Here is a 15,921-nt window from a genome sequence, read left to right on the forward strand (position 1 = left end):
TATTTGCTACTAGCTGTTGGTTGGTTCATGGCTTTTTTCCTCCCCAATTTCATTTGAATCTGGCAGCAGTTCTGTTACTGCCTTGAGTAGCTGAGCTGTGTTGGGTATGATTTTTTTATTGTTGGCAAAAGGAAGGAACTGCTACTAATTATTGTGTTTTAACAGGATGGGAAAACAGCAGAAGATCTCGCCAGAGCAGAGCAGCATGAACATGTAGCCAGTCTGCTTGCAAGACTTAAAAAGGTTGGGAATGCATGATTTTTTGCTGAGGTCTTCCAGTTTTTAAGATACTAAGAAAAGTTTGATCATAGGAAATTATACAATAAGCTATTCATCAAAGTCATGCTGAAAAGCTCTTGCGAAAAAAAAAAAAAACTTACTGGAACGGTGTCTCTTTATGTACATGTTAAGAAAAATGTCTTATCCTGTGCCTGACAGTGCCTAGCAAAGCATCTAAGGTGTTTAGAAGAAATGTGAAAATAACTATTAAGAGTTAACGTATCCCACAAGAAGACATTTCCCCACAATCATAGTTTTAGTTAGAGTAGGGTTTTGAAGTATTTGGAGATGTTTGTGCCCCTTCTAGAATCTTTAATACCATATAGAATAACAGTTGCGTAAGTTCTCAATTTCTTCTAATTCTGCAATTTTAGTATCTAAATCCTCTGACAAGTAGAAGGCAAAGCTGATCTGAGGTTGTTGTAAGGCAGTGCATCTGACACATCTGATGTGCATTGATTGTCTTATATAGGCAGTATCACTTAGGCCATGAAGGTTTGGGGACCACTTGCCTGGAGATTACAGGCAAGAGCCAGACCAGTTAAAACAATCCTGTTTTAATTATGTGGAAGGATATGTGGAAAACTGAAGTAAACAGCCATTTCAGAGCAGTAACAGAAGATTACCATGGTGGAAGTAGAACCATGTCCTTTAGTTAGTCCTAACAGTAAATCTATACTTGTTAGGGTTGTGAAATATTTCAGTAAAGATATCAGATAGTGCCACAGTTCAGGCTTCCTTTTGCAGTGATAATTTTGTGAATGTTTTTCATGACAGGATCCATTTTGCATAATTGTATACCCACACCGAACCCTTGCTTGTGTCTGCATGCAAGTGGATACATTTTTGGTTTAGTCATGATGTGAAAATGGAACTAACGCAAGTTGACCTGGAACAAAAAGGAGAAGGCCAGATAAATCTCTTGTGAAGATGTTAGTAGCTGCAACTCTCTTCTTGATAGCAGAGTATACTTGATTGTTGAAAGCCTGCTTATATATATATGAGGAAAATGTGCACTAATTACATATTTCATCAGAGTATACTTTGCAAAAAGAGTCTGACCAATTGAAATTAATAAATTGCATCACTGAAAATATTCTAGTACTGCTCAAAATGGTCAATACAATCTAGTAGAGAGCATACCTGACACTTGTTTTATTTTCAGTGCCTGTGGAGGTTTTTATATCTAAGAGCATACACATGAATGTACTGTCATAGTGGATTCAGCATTAGCCATGAGGGAGTGCAGTATTTGCATTGTGACTATCTTACTTCTAAAAAGCCTGTTAGAGAGGAACGAACTAAATTACATGTGCTATTATTTCTGTCAATTTTCTCAGCCTGTAATTTTGAGGGGATGTAGGTGCTTATTTAATGACTCACTCCCCCATAAACTTGGTTAATACAGAACAGTAGAGCCTCTCTCAGCTCCAAATGGGAGAATGAAGCAAGGGAATAAGAAGCCAGTTCATTTGCCTTTCCCTTTCTGCTGTTTTCTTAAAGCCCATCTTTCTGTGGTGAGATGGCACGTGACAGTTTGTGCTCCTGCACTGCATCCCCTTGTCAATTTTTCAAGCTCAGCTTGTGTGGGGAATAGAGTATCCACATCTAATTGCATCTTGCTGGGCAAGGAGGAAAGACACATTGAATTTGTTCATCTGTGACTGTCCTTGGCAGGAACAGTAGGAATATCCTACTACAAGACAAGATACAGAAGGTAAATTGGTCAGCTCAAAGTGGAAAGCTCCTCAGAAGGAGATGTGATTCTCTTTGAGGAAGGTGTCATGATTCAGGTCCAGCCACAGCCAATCCCCATGCAGCTGCTCACACAACTGCCTCATGTCCTATACACAGAGCCCCCTGGTGGGATGAGAAGGTGAATTGAGAGAAAAAGGCAAAATCCAGTGGGGTGAGGTGAGGAACTTTTAACAGAACAGCACAAAGAGATAACACCAATCAGGAAGCACGCTAATGGTGGTGAAATGGTATATAAAGTGAGTGGTACAAAGCACAGCTCTGACCATGGTTAGAAGACCTGACTTGAGTCACCTGATCCTCCCCACCACCCTGCCTGCTCAAAGCACCCACACTTGTCCCATCCAGCCCTTCCCTTATACATCTGGCATGAGTCAGTATAATATCAAATACTCTACTGGCTGGTTCAGCTGGCTGTCTTGTGGGGAAAAAAAGTATTAAAAAATTTAAACCTATCCTAGGCAAACTCAGGACAGAAGGCCTGTGTAGGAAGATGAGATTGCAGCTGCAGAAAAGACAGTGAATGCACAGAGAGGGCAAACTGAGAGGGGAGAATTAAGTGGAGAGGCAGATTTATTGGCACTTGAGAGTGAAAAGGAAAGCCAGTCCAGAGGATGTACACTTGAAGTAGAGGGGTAGAAAAATAGAGGATGATTAGTATGTGAGAGGGCTTTAAGAAGAATAATTGTGTGAGGAAAGAGAAGATAAGAATGATCTGGAGAAAGCAGTATTTACCTTGCAAAGAACTGAAGTGGAAATAAACAGAGAACTGGGCATGGGGAGGGAAAGTGAAGAGGAGAATTCTCCCAGATATGTGAAGCACAGGAGTAGTTGATATAAAGAGGAGGGGAAATGCGTATCAAGTTTTCACATTGGTCAGGTGGCAGCTGTCACTATAAAAGTCTTCACAGCTGCATGTGTAAGATTATGAATACTGGTTACACTACTGAGAAAGGCAAGTAAGAAGAATAATGGGTAGTGGAAGAGGCTGGTTTTTCCTTCTTTGCCCTCTCCATCAGAGGTCAAAATGATCCCATTCATCGATCTTGAGCCTGATGTCATGTGTGATTTTTATGAAGACTCAAGGCGGCTCTTCAGAGCAAGCAGTCTGCTGTGTCTTGTCTACCTGTCTCTCCCTCTGCCAGTAACTGATGACTTGCATGGTAAAGCAGTTGGAGAAGATTGGCAAGAAAGCATTTCTATTTTGAGCTTTGCTGGGAGGTAGAAGTTCCCTGCCACAAGTTCTGATTTCTTCTTTGTGTTGAATTTTAGGATACTCACCGTGGGCTTTTTATCCAGCAACTGCGGCACACACAGAATCCACAGCCTCGGATCAAACTGAAGCTGTTTGGACACTCTGGTGCTGGGAAAACAACCCTTGTGGAGTCTCTCAAGTGCGGCCTGATACGAAGTTTTTTCCGAAGACGTAGGCCTAGGCTTTCCTCCACAAATTCAACTAGATTCCCTCCATCTCCTTTGTCTTCCAAACCTTCAGGTATGGCTTCGAAGCTGTAACGTTTGAGCAAGAAAACATTTTCCTCTTAGTCTGTGTAGCTCCTAAAGAAGAGTTGTTGGCTACACTGTGAAAGACAAGACAGGCTTACCATGTAAAAAAAAGTAAAGCAAAGCAGAAGAGGGTATGGACTTCTATTTACACATGCTTATATCTAAAGAAAGAGCAAAGAGGAACTGCAGGTGTGGAGGATGAAAGCGTAATTAAGGTTTTCTTTATTCACATGCTGCATAAGTGAACCTGGAGACTGGAAGACAGGACTTGAGAACATTGGTGTTTATTTCACACAAAAAAATCCTGGGCTGCGAACACAAGTGTCATAACCAAATTCCACCATCATGGGTTAGGAGATGATGTTTTGTCAGCCTTGGTGTTTGAGTAGCTTCAGTAAACTCCATGCAAAATTGAAACTTTTGCTGCATCTTTACATGATCTTTAAATAATAACAGGAATCGCAACTGCCTCTGATGCCTTGGAGTGCTTTTCTGTAAAGTACAGGAGTGGATTAGCCCAGTTAAAGGTCTCTAAAGTTGTCTCCAAACAAGGTGGAAATACAGGATTTCTAAAGCAGAAAGACATTTCTGAAGTAAGTGTGTGCAGATACTAGAGATGTTTTGCCCATGTAGCACCAGTTGGCCCTTGTGAAGTGGGAAGAGTTGCAGAGTGTGGAAGAACAGGCTAGGTTTACACTGGAGCACGTGCCCAGCTTTGGAATAACTCACTGTAGTGGCAGAAGGACACTGGAAAGAGAAATGGACTATTTTGACTAGGTCTCTTTTCTAACAGTGAGAGGCCATGCAAGCACTTCGAGGAACTCCGCTTTAGACTGATGTTTTAGACATGGTCTTAGTAAAGTTTTAGGTGAGGACATGTTTGCCATTTTTTTAGAAAATAATGCTTGCAGGTTTAGGTTTCAGTAATCATTGTTAAGTAAGTTAAAACAGTGACAGCAGTAGATTTCATCTTTACTTTCTCTCTGGTCACCTAAGGAAGCTTTTCAAGACAAGGCATCTGGCACACATATTGTTAGTGCATATGCTGTTTATTTACCACAACAAACTCACATCTCTGACAACAGAATAAAAGAACTGATTAAACAAATCAACCAGAAGTTCTTTATTTTAATTTATTGTGTCATACAAGGTGAAGTAAGTCACCCAAGGAATATGAATTCCTGGAGGCAATGCAGGAAAATTTTGACTGAAGATAGACTTTTTTTTTAATGTTGATTGGTACAAGAACCAGAGGACAGGTGTTATGTGCTCACACCATCATAAAATCTGGCAAGGCTGCTAGTCACAATGACAAATCATTATAGCAATAATGGTGAATTTAAAGAATGCACTTAAAAATAGCTTACCTGTATATAAAGATAAGAAGTTCTGCAGTGCTGTGCACACTCAAAAACTGCACAGATCTGTGCAAGTAAATCTTCTATATTGGTATTTCAATATTTGGAGTTTTGGGGTTTGCATATTTCAGTAAATGTTCTTTTGGGGTGCGAATCATTATGTAATACATAAGTAACATTACAGGCTGAGTGACAAGCAGATAAAACATTTAACCAGCACAGTTTGGTCTATACTTGATCATGCACTTTGGTTTGTTTACATTGTCTAAAAAATACTCATGGTGAATTCACCATTTGTTTATTTACAGGAGCCTAAAGACTTAAGTATTATACTTAGAATATCAGACATCAAAGTAAATAGTTTACAGCTGACAACTAGTTCTTTATATATTAATGTAAACTTTGTCCACTAGATGGTGCAGGTGAATTACAAAGCCATTTGATTTCTCACTTACTCTTCAGGAATCTGAGTTCAGCATGAACTAAATAAATTCCTTATTGGTAAAATAATCCTGGTTAAGGGCCTGCTTTTCTTCCTCACTTCAGAGCAAACAGTTGTTACACAGTGATATTTTCCTCTTTACTTATGTACAGGAATCAACTATATGAATACATGCTATTTCCATGCCAATGAAAATAGACCATGCAATGATACTGCAGCCCTTAGTGAGGAAGAAAAAAAGGCAAAACAAGTATTTCTTTAGAACAGAGAAGATCTTTAACTATTGAAACCTTTAATTCCCAAATAATTTAGTGGTTTTTTTCAGTGTTTCCCATTCAGCAGTATATGCTAAAGAGCAGTAAGTGCTCTGTAGGATCATTCTAATATTTTCCTTTTCATTGTTCAGAAAATGGATGTAGTAGTGTATGTTCACAGCTTGGTAATCATTTCTCTGAAGAGCATTTTGGTTTTTTAATGAACTTTTATGTCTCTCATACTTACTTTGAAGTGATCTCATTATGATTTTCACATGATTTGTAATCTCGTTTTCTTCTCCCTGACCCAGTTTCAGTAAGCATTACGAATCTTTATCCTGGTTGTGAGAATGTCAGTGTGAGAAGCCGTAGTATGATGTTTGAGCCAGGCCTGACCAAAGGGGTGTTAGAAGCTTTCGTTTCACCTGCTCACCACTCTCATTTCTCAGCTGATGACCAGTCCACCAAGGCCATTGAGATTCAAAATGCCTGCTTGCACGGTAAGCAGAGCCCTGAGTTCAAGCACCTTAATGCTGCAGGATGGTTAATGCTGTGTTGCTTGGTTTTAAACATAAAGATGGAAAAAATTAATCTGACTTGGTATTGTAGTGCCTGTGGTTGAGAATCCAGCGCTGGTGGGGTTTGGTTTGTTTAAACAGAAAATGTATCTGCATGAAGTTTTGTACCTGTAATACACATAGTGATCACTTATGTCAGATCCTTACACTATCACGCAGAAATGATTTTGAGGTGAGTAAGTGGGGCAGGAGGAAGGAGGAGGGGTTTGAGGCAATAGGAGTGGGTTGGCAAACCCTTTGGGGATTTTACCAGATTTAATCTGACCCCATAGACCCAAGTGTCTTCACCATGTAAGTGGATTCCAGCTGTATGAAAGACCTACCATTCTTACCCTGTGAAAGGGCTGGAGCATGTCTGGTGAGCTCACTAAAGATAGTGATTGGAGCTTCAGTTTTCTTTTTCTTTTTTTTTTTTTTTTTGAAAGGAAGCTAACTGCTTTGTGATTGAAACCAGTTAGCAGTAAAAGGGGTCATCAGTCAGAGAATTTGACATTAAGTACATATATGCCTGTTGGCTGTGCAGGCCATGCAAATGGTGCATATATACCACTACTTATATTAATCATCATATAAGTGGTAAGATCTCTCCCAGTAGGATCGATTCTTCATAACATGTTTCACATACCTTAGCAGCTGGAATATTGAGGCCATTAGGATTAATCAAGATTTTATTTTGGCATGAGAAGCCAGTTTATGAATGCAGTGTATGCACACTAACACATGCAGTGGCAAAATGTTGTCCTAGATGTTTATGAATTTACCATGTAGCTAAAGCTTGTTCTTTGTCCAGGCTAATTCCTCTTTCAATGTAATTTGAAACCAAGTCAAATTCTACAGTGAAACAGAGTTGTGCAACAGACTGTCAGAAGGGGTTTCTTTTCTTTCCCTTTTCTGTCTTGATGTAGAATGAAAGTGTGCACATGGATGAACTCTGAATAGCTGTAGTCATAACAGATTTGAGGTTTCAGGCTTCTTTTATTCTAGAAGTTTGAGATGCATCTTGATTCAGGTTTATTTGCATAGAGGTAGTACAAGTGCAGCAGAGTTCACACTAATCAGATGATGCATCTAGGAAGCACCATATAGCACAGCACACTTATACTTGTCCCACCTGAAGCTAAAGAAGGCAGCAAAAAGAAGTACAGTGCTGTGGGGATCCTTAACATGGTGATTCTTCAGTCCTGACTTAGTAACATGTTGTGACTACTACAATTCTGTAAACTAAAGTGGCTTCTTTGCAAATGTTCTTTAGCTTGTTTTAATATCAGTGGTGGTATGTTAAGAATTAAAAATTAATAAAAATACTGAGTATTTTGAGGTAAACAGGAAAGGAATGGAAGTAATTTTTCTTGTTTTTTATGGGAGTTGCTGTTGTGCAAGACAAAGGCCAGTTTACTATATAAATTTGCATGCATTTGACGCACAGATGCTTCTATGTGGTGTGCAGCTGAATATCCTAGAGAAGTGAATATGAGAGAGGAGCAGATTGTGAGGATCCACCCTCTAAGCGTCTGAGACTGTCTGAAACCAGTTTCTTTTGTTCATGATATTTCACATGCATATGTATGGTTTATCTGTGTGAATGTTTAAGTCAGATTAACTTTTTTGTTCACCTTTCCATGGCTAAAAGATGTGATCTCTTTATCTGTTTGTCTCCTTTTCAGGCATTGGTGATTTCAGCATCTGGGAATTCTCTGGGAATCCTGTATATTTCTGCTCTTATGATTATTTTGCTGCAAATGATACCACTGCAATTCACATAGTGCTTTTTAGTCTTGAGGAGCCTTATGAAATCCAGTTAAACCAAGTGACCTTTTGGCTCAGTTTCCTGAAATCGTTAGTCCCAGTTGAGGAGCCAATAGGTATGTTCATCTGCCCACTAATGAAATTTTAGGGGACTGTGAGGTGAAGCTTCTTGTGTTTCTCTGTAATTTTGTGCATCTTCCCTGTTGAGTGTTGTTATGTGTCTTCATCCCCATGTATTCAAACAAACTTTACATAAGGTTTCTTAGAGAAAGGGAATTTTATCTGTGGAGCAAGCCTGAAGACTTGTACACCCCACACAGTCCAACTAAAAAGGGCCCTGAGGTACAGTGCAGCCTGTGGTACTGGGATTTACTTCCATAAATGGCAGGTAAAGTTCTGTGTCAGATAAGCTGTATGGAAAAGTGTTTCAAAGGGTTGGAACCACTTAAAAGCAGTTTTAGAGATACTGCATGAATGCTGCTTTTATCCAGTACAAATTAACAGTATTTGCAGCACAAATTAGTCTTGTCAGTGAGAATAGGACAGAACATTGTAAAGTAGCAGCTGCAACTTTAACGTGTTTAGCTAGAGTTGTATTTGGACTTAAATAAATTAACCTTCTGGTGCATCAGGACATCCAGATACCAGTAACTCTAGGAAATTCCATTCCAGGTATTCCTAGAGTTTGGACAGGTTTTAAATAGTTTTACTGTTCTATATTTAAGCTTTCTAACAACCTGAAAGTTACCCAAGTTAAGCAACTTTTTAAAATTTAGAAAATAAGAAAGTTTGTAGGTCTAGTTATATATAGCATGTGTATACCTGAGCATTGGTCTGCAGAGTGTGACAGCTTCAACCAAGCTCTGACATGTGTCTTGGTTATATGAACTGAAGAGTTATTCCAGCCAGTGGATATAAATTGTTCAGACATTAATAACACTGCTAGGGACTCAATATACAAGCAGATCACATACTTACACAGTGCAAAGAGTATTTCCCCTCTTTTTTTGTGTTCTGCTTGATAATAATAACGATGAGCAAAGGCAGACCTTCGTTTTTCAGTTCAGGCATCTGCATGTTGTTCATTTTCCATTTTAGATTAAATCACAGTGCATGAGCATTTGGATCTAACCAACATGAAATTACGTCTGGAAGTAAAAGCTCAGAAGTTTGCAGAAAAGTGTCAAAGCTGACAGTACAGTTAATTTGCAATTGCTGGAAGCCTTTCACAGCTCCTCAGTCTGCTGAGGAAACTTACTTCTTGTTTGGACCAAGCTGGAATTCAAGTTAATTACTTCTTGCTGATCTAGTTACCACTATTATTTAGATACTCGATTTACGTCAGTGTTTACACTGGTTATCTCAATTTGGGTTCCCATGCATTTTTGTTAAAATAACAGAACTCTCAGACAATATGTAATAGCTGATGTTGTCAGAAAACTTACATTTTTGGAAGTACTTTCATGTTATTTTGAGTGAGTCCTTCAACTGCCAAGTAAAAAATAACTTTACAAAATACTGACTTTGATGTGCTATGCAAAGACTTGGAAAAAAATGTGGTTTTATATGAAAGAATCAAAATTCTGCAACTCTAAGGTAATGAAAACACTGAGTAGTGATTTAAGTGTATTTCTCCCATGTGAAGTTTTTTTGAGTAGAACAGCAGGATTGCATATGCTACCTTTCTTAAAAAATAGTCTAATGATGTCATCACTTTTCTGGATGATAGTTTGAGAAAAGATTGAAAACTCGTGTTCCATACTGTCACTGCATTCATGCCATTTGTATCTTTCTTTCTCATTCTTTTTCATGGTTTCTGCCAGGCTTTCCTACTTAATTCTCACTTAAGTGAGAAGTCATTGTGTAAGTACTGCAAAATAGCATTCATACCAATGTATGAATGTGGTAGACATTTTGTGTTCTATCTATAATCCTCTAATCTGCACCTGTAGTATTAAGGACCATCCAAAGTTTACGGGAAATCCTTTCAAGAAGCTGTTATTTTTAATTATTTTTCCTTCTACTGTCATAATTTGTAGTTAATAGACATATCATTAGTGTTACTGGTTTGGGGTTTTTTTGTTAAAACCATGAAGAAAACATGGTATTATAAAGGCATCTGATGTTATTCAAAGAGTCTAGCTGTTCAAATTGCACACTACATAGATAATTCTATGAGCAAATAACGTTCAAAGCACCAGTGGTGTGTAGGAATACTATAGCTATGCTTAGAGTTGGTAAACCCACAAAAAGAGCGATGGGCATAAAGAACGTAAAACACATCACTACTGTCGTAGCTCAGTAAGAGCCATCTCCATAGGTGTGTCTCGTAGTGAGGGAATGCTCTGCTTGTCTCCTAGCATTTGGTGGAAAGCTCAAGAGTCCCCTGCGTGTTGTTTTGGTCGCCACTCATGCTGACATAGTGAATCTTCCTCGTCCTGTTGGAGGAGAGTTTTGGTATGACAAAGATATGTCCTTGTTGAAAGAAATCAGGAACAGGTAGGTGGTGTGTGTGTGTCTATGTAGCGTCTAAACATGTCATTGTAGAAAGAAAAAGTACTTCAATACACAGAAACGTGTTAAGGGTTTTTATGCGGCTTAAGTTTTACAGCGTTATGATATTTTGAGTATATTTGGGGAGCTTACATGGTGCAAAACTTGAAATATTTGCCAATGATCAGTGAGTGAGTTGCCTCAAATGAGCTAAAATGAGTCAAGTGGTGCAAAAATTAGTTAAGACATAGAAAGTCTCACCCTGTAAACAGTCAGATACATCCTAAGGCCCATATCAGCTATCTGTCTGACATCCGGGTGCTCAGGTTTTGCATGGGCAGTTCAGTGCTCAGAGCAATGGGCAGTTCCCAGCTACAAACTCGGGTTGCAAAAGAGGAAGCTTTACAGGAGAGCCACCCTTTGCTCTGAATTGCTTTAGGATGGGTCAGGAAAAGACTTTAAAATGGCCTGGAGGTACTCTTTCTACACAGTTTGGGAAGAGCTGGACATGACAGAGTTGCAGAGGTGACAAGGTCATCCAAGAAGCTGGTACCCAAGGAGTTAGGGAAAAATTCAGCAGATGTTTGAGGGGCATGCTAATTGTAGATGGAAATAGGGGATTTTTCACAAACATACTATTGTATAAAGTAAAAATAATTTATACTCACAGTGAGGATGTAAATGGTAACAACATGGTAACACAGGCACATCCATACCTGTGAGCACAGACACCTGTCTAGACTGTACAAGAAACAGATGTAGGAATTCCAGCACAATATCAGTAAGGCAATATCTTAATCAGCTGAAATAAATCAACAGATACTACCTGTATGTACTCTTTCATGTTGGAAGCCTTTTAAATGCAAATCGAAGTATGTGTGGTTGAAAAGTCAAAAGGAATTGAGAAAGAAAGCTGGTGTCAATAGGAATGACAACTATGTAAAATGTGAAGAAAGAAAACAACAAATATTAAGACCTTAAAAAGAAAAAATTCGTTCCATCTCTTCTCTAGTAAAATGTTTGATTTTCTCATTACGAGTATTGTGATGGAGTTGTAATTTTCTTACCTGCCTTCAGCCCTCTTCCTTAAGAAGTACAACCATTTTCTCTTAATATCTCTCTTTATTTTCAAGAAAATTAGGGAGCAGCTGTACTGTCTGTACTTACAGAATACCTTATCATAATCCATACTTGAACTTTTTCATCATGCATTGAAGAAGAAATAACTCTCGTGTAATGCAAGACTAGATAACAATATAGATAACAATATATAATAATAACTAGATAAGTATAACTAGATTAAGAAATAAAACCATATTTGGGACAAAGTAAATAATTGCTTGCTTTTTCTCATTTAGATTTGGAAATGATCTGCACATTTCAGACAAGTTGTTTGTCTTGGATGCTGGAGCATCTGGGTCTAAAGATATGAAGCTTCTCCGAAATCACTTGCAGGAAATAAGAAGCCAGATAATTTCTGTAAGTAACGTCTAATGGTCTGGGTTGGACCAGCCAAAATGTGAAAAATCTTGAGTAAAAGTTACCTGTAAATTTAGTACTTGAATTTTGAAATTTAAAGAAATGAATGCTGTTCAAATTTCATAGCAGCATGTGTGAAAGACCTGGCGACAAACAATCCCCTGACATCAAAGATTCAGTTTTCAAAATTGTAGGTGTTTTGTACAGGCCACCAATGATCTCTCTTGAAAGGAAGTTATTTGGGACTTGTAGTTCAGTGTTACAGTTTCGTATTTTCAGTTGACAGAATGGATTCCAGTGTTGGCCCTTCTCTTTTTGTTTTCAATATTTTTTTTTCTATCACTATGACAGAGAAAGAACATTTTTCAAGCAAACGGGTTTATCATAAAAAAAAAAAAAACAGAGCAGAACATCAACTGCTAGAAAGACAATTCCTAGTATAGATGTGGACTGAATATGTATTAACCTTTTACCACACTTTTTTCTGAAAAATACATACTTGGAGTTGTTTAGGTATGTGTACATGACACTAAAGGTGTAATAGGCATGATTTGAGACTTCCGTATTGAGGGTGACCAGTCAAGTTGCACATAGCCTGTATTAAAGAGATTTCAGTTTCTTCATACTTGCCTTCTTACTTGTGTGGCACACCAACAAGACTTTCTGCAGCTACTTCCATTAGGGTTTTTTTTTTCAAATTAATTCAAAGGGAACATATTACTTAATTCATTCTGTAGATGAACGAAAATGTTTATGTTTATGCAAAATTTCAGCCTATTTTGCATTCCAGATGATCTCTTGACTTAATAAGCTTTTCTTCTCTGACAAAGCTTTATTTTGGCAGTGGTCAATAGCTGGAAATCTGGAGGGCTTTGCTGTGTAAGAAAGGTGTTCTGTAGCTTGAGTCTATAGGATGAAGGCATCAGTGATGTCCAAGAGAACCAAGAGATGAAACTGCCATCTTTACTTCTTGCCTGGTAGCCTGCTGGCTTACCTGTTGAATTGAACTGGTCTTGTACAGATGCTGATGATTGCAAATTTGAATTAAATATTGACAGTTTCTGAAATAAAGATTAACTTTGAGTTACACGATGGCAATTGATACATTTTGAAGTTGCTGTTTCAGGTGGTCTGCACATTTGACAAGGCAGGACTACGTAAATTTTGTTCCACACATCAGAATTACCTTTGTAATCACTGTGATATTTGGCAATTTTGCTTATTTCAATGTCAAAGTTGTTGCTGGAATTCACTTTATTAAGAAAAGGTACATTTATGGCAAGTGAATTGCCAGATAGAAAATTAAAGCTCCATCACAAGGAGAACTCTTTAGATGTGAATATACATCATAGACTCATTAGACATCGTAAAGTCCATTAAAAAAAAAAAACAAACACCTCTTATTCTCTGCACAGCAGAATTATAAATGGATGTTTTCCTTCCTTTTTTAAGACTTGCCCACCTATGACTCATCTGTGTGAAAAAATAATCTACACGCTGCCTTCATGGAGAAAAATGAATGGCCCCAACCAGCTGATGTCCTTGCAGCAGTTTGTGTATGATGTACAGGAACAGCTTAATCCCCTAGCAAGTGAAGATGAGCTACGGCACATTGCACAGCAGTTGCACAGCATAGGAGAAGTAAGTGGTTTTATCTAGATTGTATCTATTTATTATCAAGGTAACTGCTCTGGTGGAATACTGCTTAAGAAGACTTAAGTAGTCTGGAGAAAAGGAAGTGAGATGTTATTGCTCCCTACAACCATGGAAGGTTGGTCTCTTCTCACAAGTCGCAACTAATAGGACAAGAGGAAATGGCGTGGGGGAGGGCTAGCTTAGACATTAGCAAAGACTGCTATACTGAAAGGGTTATCAAGCACTGAAAAAGGCTGCCTAGGGGAGTGGTTGAATTACCATCCCTGGATGTATTTGAAATCTATCTAGATATGCTGTTCAAGGATATGGTATAGTAGTGGCCCTGGTGAATAATGGTTGGACTTGATGGCCTTGAAAGGTTTTTTCCAACCATAGTCATTCTGTGAAATATCCAGAGGCTTTTTTTCTCCTCCCTCTTGAGATACTGTAAGAAACAGAGACTGGTTAATAATTATTTTTATAATTACTGTCTCATGGCTCCTATTTCATTCAATGTTATTTCTTTAAGACAGGAAGAATTACAGTTTATTGCTATAGTTGTAAGAATATGAAATACCCAGAAAGAGTAAGTATGATGATAAATGAAGTAGTGCCAAATGTGTTCAGTGTGTATGAGAGTGTTTCCATTAGAAACTGAATTGCAGGGTAACATCTTTGCAGGGTGTGGCTGGACTTTACAGCTGCTGAGACCACTGCCTTTGTTACTAGTGGAAATCAGCAAGATCTGTTCTTATGAATACTTGAAAGAAATTAAAACGCATTGTTTGTGTGTCTTCTGTCAGCAGTGTTAATTAAATCACTGAGTCAGTAAGTCAGGAAGGAGAGAACGTGGGATATCAAGTTGTACTTCACAAGATGTAAATAGTAACTTTTGTATTTATAAACAGATTAACATTATGCAAAGTGAAACTGTCCAGGATGTTGTGCTTCTGGATCCTCGCTGGCTCTGTTCGAATGTCCTTGGAAAAATCCTGTCAGTGGAGAACCCAAAAGCCCTCCACCACTATCGAGGTCGGTACACCATAGAGGACATCCAGCGTCTGGTGACAGATAGTGATGTGGAAGAACTGATACAGATTTTGGATGCCATGGATATTTGTGCAAGGGATCTTAGCAGTGGAACAATGGTAGATATTCCTGCTCTCATAAAGACTGACAGTCTCCACAGGTCTTGGACAGATGAGGAGGATGAGGTGATGATTTATGGTGGTATTAGAATCGTTCCTGTGGAACATCTTACTCCATTTCCTTGTGGAATTTTTCATAAAGTTCAGGTGAATCTCTGTAGGTGGGTTCATCAGCAAAGCTCAGAGGGAGATGCTGATATACGTCTGTGGGTAAATGGATCAAAGATTATGAATCGTGGAGCTGAGCTTTTAGTGCTGCTGGTTAACCATGGTCAGGGTATAGAGGTTCAAGTTAGGGGACTGGAAACAGAGAAGATCAAGTGCTGTTTACTTCTGGATTCTATATGCAGCACCATTGATAACTTAATGGCCACAACCTTACCGGGCCTTCTGACAGGAAAATACTACCTTAGTCCTCAGCAGCTGAGGGAACATCATGAACCAATAATGGTGTACCAGCCTAGAGACTTTTTCCGTGCACAGAGCCAAAAGGAGACATCACTGACTAACACTATGGGGGGATATAAAGAGAGCTTTAGCAGTATACTGTGTTTTGGATGTCTTGATGTCTACTCCCAGGGAAGCCTAGGAATGGATATTCATGTTTCTGATCTGAATCTACTTACCAGGAGAAAACTAAGTCGACTTTTGGATCCACCTGATCCTATGGGCAAGGATTGGTGCCTTCTGGCCATGAACCTGGGCCTCCCTGATCTTGTTGCAAAGTACAATACGAATAACGGAACACAAAATGACTTTCCCTCAAGCCCAGTTCATGCCCTTCTGCAGGAGTGGAGTACTGCTCCTGAGAGCACTGTAGGTATTTTGATGTCTAAGCTGAGGGAATTAGGTCGCAGGGATGCAGCAGACTTTTTACTGAAGGCATCTTCTGTATTCAAAATAAATTTAGATGCTAATGGTCAAGAAGCTTATGCTTCGAGTTGCAACAGTGGCACATCTTACAACTCAATTAGCTCTGTAGTGTCACGGTGAGGGCAGGTGTTTTGCATGGACATCTTTTCAAACTGCAGAAAGGATAAAAGATGCAGTACAAGGCTGTCTGTGCGTTTTTATTTAGGAGGTTTTACATCAAAGGATCCTTATCCTTCTCCAGCACCACCTTTTTTGTGCATAAATTTCCTACTTCTAACTGTGAGTGGTTACTCTTTTATCAATTAAAAAGGCTGGTGTACTTCTGGTGGTTTTGAATTATTCCTGATACGTAATGTGCTGCTTAATACTGCCATT

General features: G+C 38.7%; 1 protein-coding gene across 2 annotated transcripts in view; it reads left to right on the forward strand.

Annotated features, from left to right (window-relative positions):
* The window catches only part of DAPK1 (death associated protein kinase 1), a 92,460-nt gene extending 76,794 nt beyond the window's left edge, over nt 1–15,666 (forward strand). For both annotated transcript variants that reach the window (XM_054398209.1, XM_054398208.1), the window contains 8 exons: nt 166–243; nt 3,307–3,529; nt 5,906–6,094; nt 7,837–8,034; nt 10,279–10,417; nt 11,770–11,890; nt 13,343–13,531; nt 14,434–15,666. In XM_054398209.1, the coding sequence (XP_054254184.1) occupies nt 166–243; nt 3,307–3,529; nt 5,906–6,094; nt 7,837–8,034; nt 10,279–10,417; nt 11,770–11,890; nt 13,343–13,531; nt 14,434–15,666 (2,370 nt within the window). The remainder of the gene's footprint in view (nt 1–165; nt 244–3,306; nt 3,530–5,905; nt 6,095–7,836; nt 8,035–10,278; nt 10,418–11,769; nt 11,891–13,342; nt 13,532–14,433) is intronic.
* Nucleotides 15,667–15,921: the final 255 nt, after the last annotated feature.

This window comes from Indicator indicator, chromosome Z (assembly GCF_027791375.1).
Source record: "Indicator indicator isolate 239-I01 chromosome Z, UM_Iind_1.1, whole genome shotgun sequence".
Taxonomy (NCBI): Eukaryota; Metazoa; Chordata; class Aves; order Piciformes; family Indicatoridae; genus Indicator; species Indicator indicator.